This window comes from Mizuhopecten yessoensis, unplaced genomic scaffold (assembly GCF_002113885.1).
Source record: "Mizuhopecten yessoensis strain PY_sf001 unplaced genomic scaffold, ASM211388v2 scaffold7987, whole genome shotgun sequence".
NCBI lineage: Eukaryota > Metazoa > Mollusca > Bivalvia > Pectinida > Pectinidae > Mizuhopecten > Mizuhopecten yessoensis.
This window is the reverse complement of record NW_018407322.1, coordinates 143337-158591: the sequence shown is the minus strand read 5'-3', so window position 1 is coordinate 158591 and position 15255 is coordinate 143337. Positions and strand designations below refer to the sequence as shown.

The 15255-nt window shown below is 36.1% G+C and overlaps 1 protein-coding gene across 7 annotated transcripts in view; it reads right to left on the bottom strand.

Moving 5' to 3' along the window:
• LOC110454647 (centrosomal protein of 170 kDa-like) overlaps positions 1–15255 on the bottom strand; it is a 109973-nt gene that overhangs the window by 74499 nt on the left and 20219 nt on the right. The window contains exon 1 of one of the 7 annotated variants that reach the window (XM_021504278.1): positions 14725–14796. The exons of 3 other annotated variants lie outside the window; for them this stretch is intronic. In XM_021504278.1, the coding sequence (XP_021359953.1) occupies positions 14725–14781 (57 nt within the window). In that variant the 5' untranslated portion in view covers positions 14782–14796. Of the gene's footprint in view, positions 1–1316; positions 1542–7501; positions 8085–11684; positions 11874–14724; positions 14797–15255 lie in introns of those variants that run through there. 3 more of the 7 variants (XM_021504276.1, XM_021504277.1, XM_021504279.1) reach the window with 3 other exon arrangements.

The window sequence follows — 15255 nt, the reverse complement described above, 5'->3', positions numbered from 1 at the left end:
AGTTAATGTGAAGGTGTGTTCTAGATAAGCAGGTGCTTGCTATATATCACTGACCATGTGTAGGTATTGGTGTGTGCAGTGGTGTCTGGTAATCTCAATCACAGTGATCAATCACCTCCATTACCGTGCAGCAAGGCTAAGACCAGATCTGTCTCTACACTGCCAGCTAACAATTCTATTGATTCTCCACTTAAAAACTGATCACTTTTATCAGATACCTACTTCACATAAACAAACAATAGACACACAGCCAGAAATCAAATCCAGTTTATCACTATAATGATATATGTATATCATACATTACACAGGTGAGAATTGGGGCTGATAAACTGACATTCAATTTAATATGATAAGACATACTCATAGGTAAATAATTATGTAGTTATCAAATAAAATATATATCAATATCTGACAATTCAAATCTACAGATTAATGTATAAAAATATGAACTTTCAACTAGACATACAAAAAAAGACTAAATTCTGGCAAAACTTCCCGTGATTAGACAGACTAATATTAAGCACAATTAACTTTAATGCATATGAATATACACATAATAATATATATACTGTATATACAACAATTCTAAGCATGACCTGATGAAAGAAAATATCCATCATATTCATCCTCAGTAAGACTTAATTGATCATAATAATCGTCTTTGTAAAATGCATGTTTCGTTTGCCTGTGTATTGGCTAAATGTAAGTACATGGTGAAGCCGTATGTGCGTGTAAATGTATATACAATGTATTTCCTGTGGGATACTTTTTTACTGTAGTTAATACAGGAAAATGTATAAAACATGTAAACACCAGAGAATCTCTGCACCAAACTGTCAGCTGTTAATTATGTAACCATGTGGAACCGTCCATACAGGTGGTTATACACCATCACATGTCTCCACCATAACACCAGGCCACACCTACACACATTACACCTCCATTATCATAACTGAGGCAATAAAATACAGTTTTTGAGAAATTTTATACTCGTCATATATAATGAGTTAAATGTATTATCTGATGATAATGAAACTCAAAATCCTTACCACATAGAACATAGCCATCTTTGTGTATTAGTACAGTATACCATTTATAAATCATAACCACATAGATTGTAACATGGAGAGATATTTCGGAAGAAAGATGAAAAATGAAAAATTCCCTCCATAATGTCTGATGACAGTTGCAGACTGTAGAATAAATCCTGGACCGCTTAGGCTCAACAACATGCCTCTTCCAACTGGATTACCACAGACTTCCAGGATTCTACATGGCGGTCTGGGACACCAAGTGAATCATCAGACCATGCTTACCATTTGTTTGCGGTGTGACATCAGGATATTGTCAAGAATATTGGTACTCCATATCCCTAGAACACACTGACCGAGGGCTACACAGCCCCACACATATCACACCCCAACACTCCCACAGGCATGCACCTTCTGTTGGTGAAGAGGTTCCATGTTTATCCCACTGTACATGCACTGCTGAATTATGTGTAGAAAGTGTTTCAGGGTGATATTCAAAACCAAGCCTACTGATAACACTACACAGTAGTCACTGTGTGGGGTAGGCACTGAGGCAGTTATCAGCTCTAGCAGATAACAGGGCAACAGACGAGTACATTACTAGGACATGTATACTATAACAGACACTTTTAATAATAGGCAGGGCAGAGGCGAGTATGCTCAGATAACAGTACAGCAGGCATGTACAGCATAATGACAAGGCATTTCAGTGTACACTGGTTGTGTATTCCCGGTTTTTGTATAAAACCAAGCAAAATAATTGCAAGGAGCCATTTTTTTGGTTGACAGATTTGTCTCTCGTTCATTTGTGTACTGTAACCAAATCAGTCAACTGATTGGGACCAAACTTTTTGAAAAGTCTATTTAGCACTATCACTGATAATGTATGCAACACAGTAAGGAAATGTTAAAGACATGAACAGGACCTGGATAATAACAGAACATAATAGACATTTACAGTATGGCAGGGTCCTAAACGAGTACAGTGACAGGATGTTTACTGAACAGTAGAGGAGGACAGTTGGGCAGGGTCCTAAACGAGTACAGGGACAGGATTTTTACAGTACAGTAGAGGAGTACAGTGGGTTAGGGATATAAACGAGTACAGGGACAGGGTTTTTACGGGACAGGAGAGGAGGACAGTGGGGCAGGGGTATAAAGGAGTACAGGGACAGGATTTTTACAGTACAGTAGAGGAGTACAGTTGGTCAGGGTCCTAAACGAGTACAGGGACAGGATTTTTACGGTACAGTGGAGGAGTAAAGTGGGTCAGGGATACAAAGGAGTACCGGGACAGGATTTTTACGGTACAGCAGAGGAGTACAGTGGGGCAGGGATATAAACGAGGACAGGGACAGCATTTTTACAGTACAGCAGATAAGTACAGTGGGTCAGGGATATAAACGAGTACAGGGACAGGATGTTTACAGTACAGAAGACGAGTACAGGGACAGGATTTTTACAGTACAGCAGATGAGTACAGTGGGTCAGGGATACAAAGGAGTACCGGGACAGGATTTTTACGGTACAGTAGAGGAGTACAGTGGGGCAAGGTCATAAACGGGTACAGTGACAGGATGTTAGCGGTACAACAGATGGGTACAGTGGGTCGATCAGGGTCATACATGAGTACAGTGACAGGATGTTTACAGTACAGAAGATGAGTACAGTGACAGGATGTTTACAGTACAGAAGATGCATGAATACATGTCCAGTGACAGAATGTTTACAGTACAGAAGATGAGTACAGTGACAGGATGTTTACAGTACAGAAGATGCATGAATACATGTCCAGTGACAGGATGTTTACAGTACAGAAGATGAGTACAGTGACAAGATGTTTACAGTACAGAAGATGAGTAGTGACAAGATGTTTACAGTACAGAAGATGAGTACAGTGACAGGATGTTTACAGTACAGAAGATGAGTACAGTGACAGAATGTTTACAGTACAGAAGATGAGTTCAGTGGGGCAGGGTCATACACAAGTACAGTGACAGGATGTTTACAGTACAGAAGATGCATGAATACATGTCCAGTGACAGGATGTTTACAGTACAGAAGATGCATGAATACATGTCCAGTGACAGGATGTTTACAGTACAGAAGATGAGTACAGTGACAGGATGTTTATGGTACAGAAGATGAGTACAGTGGGGCAGGGTCATACACGAGTACAATGACAGGATGTTTACATTACAGAAGATGAGTACAGTGACAGAATGTTTACAGTACAGAAGATGAGTTCAGTGGGGCAGGGTCATACACAAGTACAGTGACAGGATGTTTACAGTACAGAAGATGAGTACAGTGGGGCAGGGTTATACACGAGTACAGGGACAGGATGTTTACAGTGGGGCAGGGTCATACACGAGTACAGTGACAGGATGTTTATGGTACAGAAGATGAGTACGGTGGGGCAGGGTTATACACGAGTACAGTGACAGGATGTTTACAGTACAGAAGATGAGTACAGTGGGGCAGGGTTATACACGAGTACAGTGACAGGATGTTTACAGTACAGCAGATGAGTACAGTGGGACAGGGTCATACATGAGTACAGTGTACAGGATGTTTACAGTACAGAAGATGAGTACAGTGACAGGATGTTTACAGTGGGGCAGGGTCATAACATTCAGGATCTTACATCGTTTTCCATTCCATAGATTTATGAAATGACTAAGAATTTTCATTTCAGCGAGCTGCTGCTCTATTCCACCATCTTTATTATATATCTATATCTATATTCTCCACATTGAATTGTGACATCAATCATTTAATGTTGAGACGAGTAAATAACTGAGATGATAGTCAAATACAGTACAAGAATGGTTATGTTATAGCAGATGAGTATAATCTTGAGAAAATTACTTCATTGTACAGCCACAGATATGGCTTTATTGCAGCACTTGGACGAGATGACTATTGTCACTATTGTAAGGCATATATTGACCACCTGTCTGCAGTGATCACCTGTATATAGTGACCACCTGTTTATAGTGACAATCTGTCTGCAGTGACCACCTGTTTATAGTGACAATCTGTCTGCAGTACTTGTACATTTTATTCTCCCACCCTTTATAGTTGTGTACTCTGAAAATGTCAGATAGTAGGGGGAGATAGACTTGTTCAAAGAACATTGCTTGAAGTTCAACCTGAATAAGTATAATATATATAAACAAGAAACTTTAAAATGATAAATGGCAGAGTTTTAATGTATCTGGTTGTAATAGCTGAGAACTATATATAAATGAACAGACGAAGGGGCATTACTAAAATCAATTACTGTAACAATTATACCTTTTATGATTCAATGTGTGAAACCATGTTGATCGTATCTCTTGTAACTACAAATGTGTATTACACATTTTACTTTACAGTTTCTGATAGCATTCATGTATATTACTAAATGAAACTGTATCTTAGCTGTGTGACATTGTTGTTCTTGTGGTAGCAGGAGATCATATAATCATTATAAGAGATGAAATGCATATCAAGCTTGAAGTATGTCACCATTTTGAGATGGTACGATTATGGTTAGTTTTGTATCTTAAATAAAGATAACATTTTGCAGAATTGTTTTGTGAACCAATCCAAAAATAGCTAAGCATAATCAGTCTGCACTGCACAAGTCAGATGACATGATGATCTTTCACAATTTTTAACATCTCTGCTAAAAACAACTGCTAGTGAAACCAGTGTAGATTGATATTCTAATTAATACGGTTTATAGTTTATAACTATTTGTTGTGTTCTGAATGAGAAATTAATCAATATGTGTTGTATCATATGTATTTTTATACATAATCATCTCTAAGCAAGCAGTGATGTCAATACAAAACTCTGTTGTCATAACAATTGAATGCTGCATTTGTCTACAAACATACTACTGCTGTCAGCAAGAGTTCACAGTGAAATACTGTAAGGGTATATGAAAGAAATCTCCAACCCTCAGAGTGATATTCTTGCATGTTTAACAGGGTTGAAGATTGATAGAATATTCCCCTAACCTGACAGTGTGATCGAGAAATCTTCAACTGGAGGAGGGATTTTTTTGGTTGTCTATAAACCATGGCTCTGCTGAGGGATAGACATTTACCAATTAATCAACCCAAGAGTTTGAGATTTCTGTTACACACCCTCAAGGTAGGGAATGACTATTACTTCAGTCTCAACTTGACCAACAGTAGTCTGGCATGTTTGTTAACAAAATCCACATGTGGTGTTTGGAAATCACATTTCACTTTTTTTAATGTCAAAATCGCTATTCACTTTTTACGACATCATGATTTAGTGAGTGCTATTCTTCACAAGATTATCTCCCCTTAAAATGAAGAGGGGTGTGGTGTGACGAGCTTAATATATCATATTGATTCTTATTAGAACAAGTGGTAAAACGAAAGTAGGGTGTGGGCAATTATTTGAGACAAAATTTGAAAATTGTAAAATTCAAGCTCTACAAAAACAGACCAGTTTCCTATTGGACCATCATTGGGTTTGGTAAAAGTCGTAATCTGGAAACTTGATATGGTGAGTGGCTAAGGTGCCATGACCATCTATGATCTTTAGCCCTCAGCCACTGGGTCACAGGTTTGAGGCCTATGTGGGGCAGTCGCCAGGTACTGGCCACAAGTTTGTGTTTTTTTCTCCGGTAATCCAGTTTTTCTCCACCACCCAAACCTGGCACATCCTTAGATGATCATAGTCGTAATTAGGACATGAAATTAACACAAACAAACCCACTCTAACAAAACCAATTGTAGTTAGCGCTATATGTTGTATTTCAAAATGTATCTTGATCTTATGTGTATCAATCTGTAAAGTATACTAATTGCTGGTGACATTTTCAAAATGGCTGCACTAGCGCACTAGGCATGAGGAAGCTGGTTTACTCAGGTTCATCTAAATAAGGAGTAAAGTTCCATTGAAAAGACCAAACATAAAATTAGAAATGCATGGGTATACATAATCTTTATTTCTTCAATTAAAACATATTTTCAGTATGCAAGCATTGGTGCAATTCTGTAAACAAACCCCTACAACAATGCAAGCTTTACTGGAGGTGAATGAAGGGTCATCCCAATATCTAACCCTCCAAACGACCAGACCTTGACTAGGGAAAAACGAGCATTGATCGAGAGAATGATCAAAGCTGAAGAGGACTGTGAGGACTACTTTAGAGTTATGTTGACAGATAGTATTGGGATGGGCGATTATTGGGGATATTTTTAAACTTTCAAAAAATAGCAAATTATTATCAGAGTGTTGGCTATTACTAGAACCAATATGGTATGCACAATTACATTTACAGCACACCAACAGATATTGCAATTTTTAAAGGTTGAAAAATGATGAAACCTATAGTGACCAACACAGATTAAAGTATGTATCTACTATCTAAATACCATAACATTAACTGACACATGTGATAATATCAAATGTGTCAATTTTTTTTTTATTTCAAAATTAATTCTTATAGATTTTACATCAAATTAAAGCATATCAACTGTTGACAAGGCAATTTATCATTGTGATATTTATAATATGGTGACCAGGCCTTGTCAGTGTAAAATAACACATAATTACATGAAGTGTACATATACGATACAAGAATGACACAAAACACCTTTATAAATTATGTGATGTAACGGGGAGAAGGGGACGGAGGGGCACAGCTATATGTATCTAACTTCTGACCCCCTGTTGACACCATCACCTCGACCACTGAGCCACATTATAAGGTTGATCTGGCGTACAGCTCCCCTGTAACGTGTCTGGAGTGGTACAGGTCCCGTGTGGTGTGGGCCAGTGAGATAACAATCTTGTATACAAACACAGGTGTATGTTACCTGAGGGCTAGACGAGCCTCATTTTACCCCTCACTTACACAACACAATACATATCTATTCTCTCATTGTAGAATCTGACACTTTCTTGGATAAGTCAAATTCATGAATATAATTGTTTGGGTCACATTGTCCCAGGTACAGACTACGTCACCATATAAATATACCACACACTCTAATATAGCCATTCACAAAAGTGCACCACCAGGACCAGTACCGAAACAGGACATACACTGAGTCACCCACCGAACCAAAACTAACCAAACATATTAATACGAATCATGTTTTCATGTTCAGCTCAATAAAATGAGGGGATAAAAGTTACAACTTAATAAAGAAGACATCTTCATTATAATGATGTCCAGTTGAGTAGGCAGTTAAGTTATCATAACAACATCCAAGACACAGATAATATCATGTACTTTTTAATTTTAAAAATACATGTTTGTTTATTCACTAGAATGTGTTCCTAGCTATAAGTTTACATAGACTTCAAGAGATATTGATAGCAATAATTCAATCAATAATGTGATGATCAATTAATATATATTTCAACACTATCAAAGATTATATCAAAATAAATCAAAATTTGATTGAAGAAATAAAACAAAATAATTGATTTACCATTTCACTTAATTGTCGACTGCTCCCCCAAGTCTTGTTCTTTCGCATGGTGAATTTCATTATCAGGCTTACATAACACGAAGTTTAAATCCCTGTACACATTATAGTGATCCAGTGTAATCGACACGCTGATCCACCACCTCTGACAGCCACGCTACCCGAGTATCCAGTAGGATCATCTCTATGTTAGAGGGTCTGGGTGGCATGTGGCCACCCCTTTACACACAAACATGTTCTACAGTACAATACTCGACATGTTAATGTACAAGTACTATATAAGTTGAACTTGGATGTCATTCAAAACTTGATTTTTTTCTCTCCTTCATACTGATCTGGTATACATTGTGTACTGTCAGTCTGTGTACACAGCACCTACCCGAGTTGTCTATTCATGTATGTGACAAAGTGTCTCTAGTTCACTTTAAATATTATTTTTTAAACATTAAAAGTATTTTTGACATCCTCCAATATATAATCCCATTATTAAGAAGTGATTGGCTGTACAGTGTGTCGGACAGGTCCGTCTGGGTAAACACAGGATGTTTAATTACGTGTCGCCTATCAATCCCGCTAAGGTAACTAGGTTCTTCAGGACACGGAAATGAGTCAACTGCCATGCTGTACTGTCACACAAGGTACAGACCATTGTCTATGTTCATGGACTGCTAACTTGTTTTTTTTTTTATTTTTTTATTAAAAACATGAACAAGTATTTGAGACAAACCAACTACTGGGTGACAGGCCTATGAGCTAATTGAATAAAAGTTTCTTTCTTTTTTATCTGCTGTCACAGCATAAATGTTAAAATACCTGGTAAACAAGAAACAAACCTCAGCTTATCATACGGCCATCTCACTAAACTAGTGGGTGTCATGCTGATATAAGAATCCTATATCATATAGCTTGTTTACATTGGCAATCTTTTAAAAAGAGAAAGAAATTGATGAATGATAAACAAAGTCCTTGTGTAGCCTGGTTCAATGAAGTTTCCGGGCCACAATATTATCAATACATGATAATTTGACTTTGCCTTCTATATATAAGCATAGATCAGAATTAAGTTTTCCCATTACAAGCACTGTTCTGTGAGTGTTAATTTTAACAGTTACAATAGAAAATGTCTGTAAGACATGATTCCTTGGCCCTGCAATTGATGGTTGCATGCAGTGACCTCAGCATTAAACTTGGATGGGACACTAAATCACGAACTCATCCAGGGTATTGTCTGCATACTTAATCTTTGTATAAACTTTGATGAAAATCTGTTAAAATGAAGTTGGTAGAGTCCTAACAATTGATAGGGACAGGACAGTACAGGGAGGGACAGAACATAAAGCAACAGGACGCGATGGACATATAGGTAACACTATCTACCTTCTCCCCCGTCCCTCACATAACTGCTCTTTTTTGCATCAACCACTTTATCATGAGTGCAGCCAACAAAGTTGATGTAAGCCGACATTGTACAAGAGCAAATTTAGGAGTTTAAACAGAAAATGATGAACTCTAGCTTAGAAATCCTCCTCTATTAAGTGAGTTCCACAGAAATATCAACATATAAATATGTACAAAGAATTTCTAGAAATAACTTATCTTCGAATAATTGGAGAAAACCTCCTATGAATTTAAAGCTTTTGCAAGTAGTTAGTACCATTTAAGAATGTGTGATACCAGTGTTGTCTGTAACACTTGATCATAAAATTATCATGTATTCATAAAATACTTCACAAAATATCAGAGAATTGAAGTAGTAATGTGAATTTATAATTAAAAAAATAGAAATGCATTAAAATTGTCAATTATATATATGATCATACACAAAACATTTATGTATAAATATAGCAGGTTCATCACTGTACACACACTTGACCTCAATCGTACCCAAATCTAATCAGTCATTGATAACACCTTGTTTGATAAAATATTTTATCATATTAACAATGACCTATTATATTATCCTAGCCACATGAAATGTAAACATTAGGTAGTACAGGAAGTCAGCTGGTAACACACTCTTATCTCAAAAACATCAATATTTACCAACAACAGTCCACCATCACTGAACACAACGAAGTTTAAAGTCAGTCAAACATAAACTGATAGATCTGTACACTAATCTAAAACAATGGGTGTAAACAGTTATACGTGGGGACCTAAACAGCATACAGTGCATCAGTGTGGAAGTGTTAGAACGTACTGCAGTGAAATTGAATAAATCTGCTGAAAACTCAATGATGCACACCTGATACAGAGCAATTACATGTAACATCCTTCAAGTGTCTTCGCGCGCTAGAGAGATAATTTAATTAATAAAAACAAAATCTCATCTGAAACTTTCCCAAAACAATTCCAGACTGTTGGAAACATTTGCATCAACTCAGATACAAAACTCTGAATCAGTATCCTTTGTATCCAATCTGTACTGGTATCTATCTATCTAGAAGTCTATATTTACTCTGTCTAATTAGTAAGAATGTTTACCCTTCAGAGAAACATCTCGCCGTCATAAATCTGATTCCCAAGCATTACCATGTTCCCAGTGTCTATACATCCCGACTCTAATATAAACTGTACGGAAATCCACTCTTATATAAACTGTAGGGGAAATCGTACCATTACTTGCTGCTCACTTCACCTTCTTTATTGTTCACTTGTAAAACTCCAGATAACTGACAAAATCATGCTTATTTACACTAATACTATCAAACTATTGAGGCCAACTTAACACATATATATATGTATATCGTTTTGTTTGTTGGGGCGCTTTTGATTTTGGATATTAAGAAAATGGTTAGGATTTTTTTTTTTACAATAATTGGAAAAAAAGGATACAAAATAAATGACAGAAAAACTTTGGATATACATCGCAGCAGCTAGAAATACATCTGGAGTAGGGATATCTGTAGTTCTTCATTGTTGGTATAAAAGAATTATATAACAAGTGTACCAACATTCTAACGAACATGGCCTGATTTAGTTATACATGTTATACTAATACATGTGTAAGTGTATCATCAGCAAGAATATTTGTAGACATCTGTTCTTGTAGAAGACTAAAACCAGACAGCATTAAAAGAATTTGCTGTGAAGCCAAGACAACAAACACTGGAGAGATGTACATGTTATGTCAAAAATAGAACTTGTTGTACATCCAGGGAACTATTGTGTAAGGTGTTACAGTATGCCACCAGTCTCTATAACCCAGGGGAATTCATATTTTGGCCTTCAATGTCAAAGATAATTAGCCACATAATTCAGCTTAAACATAACAAAACACAATCAGCAAGAAAAGTGTCTCGGTAGTGATTGGAAGCTATATGTTTTCGTAGGTCTACATGGGGTGTCCAACCAGACATCTTAATGCCATACTCAGAAGGAAGTTCTTTATCATTTAACAAAGTTGACAACATATAGTCATCTATAGCAGTTTGAGGCCAAAAGTTCTCATTTTTAGGCATGGGGAGGTTATCAAATCTAGGCCAAAACTCCTCAAAAATTTTGGGGTAAATTTTTGAAGCAGAATTTTGGGGTATGGTTTTGTGGGTCTTAAGAGAGCCACTGTGAATCTGAACCAAAGTATAGCCTTGATAAGGAATATGTGTGGGTCTTCACAGGGGCACTAAAAATGAATCTGAACCAGCTAGTTTATATAAGCAGAGTTTTGGGGTACATTTGTGTATAGTCTCACTGGTAAGAGAGCCCCCCCCCCCCTGTTAACCTGGCCCAGTATATGAGCACTATGACCCTATAAGTGAATCGGAATAAACAAGTATACCAGCAAAGATCATGGTAAAGTTTTTGTTGGTCTTCAAAGGGGCAGCAGTGCCTGGGACTATAGTATATGTTTGTGTGGGGCTAAGACGTCCATCAAAACCTGAACTGGTATATCACCCCTTAGCTACAGTCATTCCCCCAGTCATTGTATTAACCAGTGCATGTCAATATTTGTGTACTACAAGTTTATCACCTGCCAGCAGACCTGAGCCACATTTGTATGATATTTCACACCACAGCGAGACTGAATTACTCTATTGGGGCCAAATGTTTGGCAGGCTTTTGTTTGACATGACACACAATGAGTTATCTTTTCTTTGAAAAATGCTATCAGAATCAAATAATCACATATCTTGTCCGTATAAACCTGGGTTTATCAAATATAACAAATCTGATCCTGAATACGAACCTCAGGCATTCCAGTAAAGTCAAAGTAAATCCTGGTCTGAAGCTTAAACTGTAGTTGACTACGTACTTCCACAAAACCTAACCTGTTTTGGAACCAATAATTTCCACCATTCATTTTTGAGATCAGGAAGTTCCTTATTCTTCCAAAATGGCACTTCAAGGGTATAGAAATATTTCACATGAGAATGTTGTCGACATCTCCTGATCTACATCCTTTATGTAGTGTTAGGCCTGATAAGGGACTTTATACAGAAATCTGCAGGGCATGCAGCAGCTGGCTCTGTGTAGCCCTGTGACTAAGGCTTCTCAAAGCTGAATGACCTTTTAGGGTTGATTTTCATTTTACTTTTTAAACTGCCATCTCAATTCGTACATCTATATATCAGCACATCTCTTGTGTTTTGTTGGTTGCAATGAACTGTAAGATTAACAAGACCTTCTTTGTGACACATCTTCTATGACAGAGACCTTACATTATTTCTCTCATAAAAAATTAACAAACTAACAAGGCTTTAGGGGATTTACTCCCTGGTAACAGTTGGCAAGCCACTCTGTGTCATACACATTCTTCTTGAATTACTCCTATCAAAGAACATCTGCAAATGATTTAAAATGTCAACAAACACGCAAGTAAAAAAATGAAAAAACACACTGATTTAAATATAATCAATAATGTTATCAAAGTAGTCATTTAGAAAACTCAGCAATGCAAAGTAAAAAACGGTCATTGTTAAAAAAAACACAAGTGTATAAGTTTAATCATAAAAGTAAAAGCCTACAAACTTGATCCATCTCAAAATGTATCACAAGACAGAATGACGAATCTTGTTAATTCTGACAAATTATGGAGAGAACTTGACAATATACAGGTTCATGGTTATCAGAATTGAAACACTTTTATATAATTGTGTTTGTTGATATATTAGCCACTGTATGGTACAGCTTTTGAAACGATTTATTTATAAAGTGGAACATAAAAAAATGAAAAAGTTACCTTAAAAAAATATCAAAAGAGCAAATTAAATGTACAATTAAGGCTTTTTTAAATAAGTGAATTTGCAAAGAAGAGTAAAGCACTGCTTAAGTCCTCTTCAGTAATACCAAAGGAGGACTAAAACAAAAATGTTATTATGTTGTAGCTTGGAAAATATTCCTTGGGAATTTCGTTTATTGGTTTGGGAAAAAAATACCTAAATCCCATAGCAAAGGGTGGAAAATCATTGTGCATAGCACTGATATAGCTGGTAAATACAAATATTTCTGAAACTGTCTTGTATTGGAGATTACTTGATAGAGTCTGCTCTATAATTTGTTGGTGTTAAAAGTATTTAAAACTTTCTTATAAAACACCCACGATATACCTAAATTGGTCCTTTGGTCCATTATTGTATACTGGTACATACACATTTTAAAATGTGACTATTTCATGATCAATAATTTGATTGCATGGGGTCCTTTAATCTCTGATAAGAACAGGGACAAATGTTGGTTTGAACCCTCTAATTCATAAATGATGACCCTTCTACTGCTGTGATTAAAGTAACAGCATATTTCCACACATCCTTAAAAGATCAGTTACACCTGTATCAGATTGCAAGGAGAACAATACTATAATACCTTGTTTTCAACAAAGAAAAACTAGTCATTGACCCCTTGAAGAAATGTTTAAATAAGAAGGGCTTCAAATGTTCCCAGGTCAGTGGCCTAATTCACAGACAACAGGTATTTTAGCTTCCATTCATAATCATTAATGACAAATGCAGAGTAAGAGACAGTTTTTGTAGCCAGACTTGAAGTTGTTAACCTACATAAAGGGGGAGACTGAGAGATACAACTTCTAATGATTTTTGACATTCATTGGATGCTCCTGTTTAAAACTGATCTCTTTAAGCAATTATAACAGACTCTAGATTGTACATTCCTGTGTGTGCTTCCTGTTTGGGGGACAGGGACCAATCTGAAGGTGGGTCACTGTTTTCAATGTATGGTCGTTTTCAGTGTGTGGGAGGATGAAGTAATGTAATGTAAGATATATTACATGCAATATATGTTAATTTTGAACTTGTGTGCAGTGTTTAGGTGTACTTTGTGTGATTAGGAAACTCTTTAGAAACTTTGATACACTGCTCTACAGATTATAAGAATAATGTAACATGTAATAATTTATCTGCTATCAAAATTCTTTACATACATTTTTCCTCATCCTGTACCACATCTTTAGCTTGCACAATAGTTTTCGTATTTCCGTACTGATAATATTTCTTATTTTATTTATCAATAAAATTACACATAATTGAAATAAATTAAATTAGTTATATAATTAAAATACACATATAACCATGAAACAACTCAAGGCATGTTTTATAGAACTAAACCCCCTTTAGTGGCCTCTGGTGTCAATTATTCACTTTTTAAATGATTTGTAATTTTGTTTACAAATTTTCGGGATTCCAATCAATCATAAACCAAACAAAGATTATTTTCATATTTTTTTTACAAGATTATATATTAGACATGTAACCTATTGATAAGTTACATAAGTTCTGAGAAATTTTAAATATGTTATGCAGAAATGCTTTTTAGATAACTAATAACATGTTTGCTTACAGTAGCTTTATTACCACAAAATGTACAACCAGGTAGCTATCATTACATTTTGTGGTTAAGGCCTTTCCCTTTTGTGGTCCAACTGTTTTAAATAGGACAGTATGGTTCAGTAATCTTACCTTTTTATGTTCATAATGTGTAAATAAAGTCACCAAAACATTGAGCAAGTATTGATTGATGTCCATATTCCCTGGTGGCCACACTAGTTCAGACTTTGTATTCTTTGGAAATTTTTTCAAAGATGGCCACTTGTAACATAGAACTGTATTGGCCTTATAAGGGTAGAGTCACTGGGGGTAGCTTACCCTAGCATTGATTGATAGATCCCCCTGTGGTATATTTCCTCTGCCTGGTAACTAACAAATGAGATCCTGTTGTAACACAAAACTTCAACTTTCACCAATATTTACCTATACAAGTGATGAATAATTTACCTGTAGACATGATATAGAATTGGTCCCTCCCTTACACAGCTTGTGTTTGTGAGTCATTTCACTACCTGATTACTACATGGCTGTAAATAATCTGGTGAGTGTATCGATGACAACTCTTCACTTCAACATCTTTGGTCATCAGATACTGCTGTGTGTGACGATGGGATCTATCCACTAAGTATAACTGAGCCTAAGCCCAAGTAAAATAGCCTGCTGGATCTTCTCAATAAATCACTGCCCATATGTGTAGATTGTAATATGGCTATGCATCTTTCTAGCTAGGTGATCATAATAATGAAAACATGAACATGTATGTGGATATATACTTAGTACACATAGGTCTATATCTTAATCATCAACAAATGATGATTTTTTATCAGGCATATATTTTGGGAAACCTCTACATGACTAACTCAAGTTTTTTATAACAACAGAAAGTTATCATTGATCTATGACCTTGCTTTAGCTCTTGTCTATATCTCTATGGGGCCATATATCACTAATGAGGTTAAATTGGGGTAATGGGTAAAT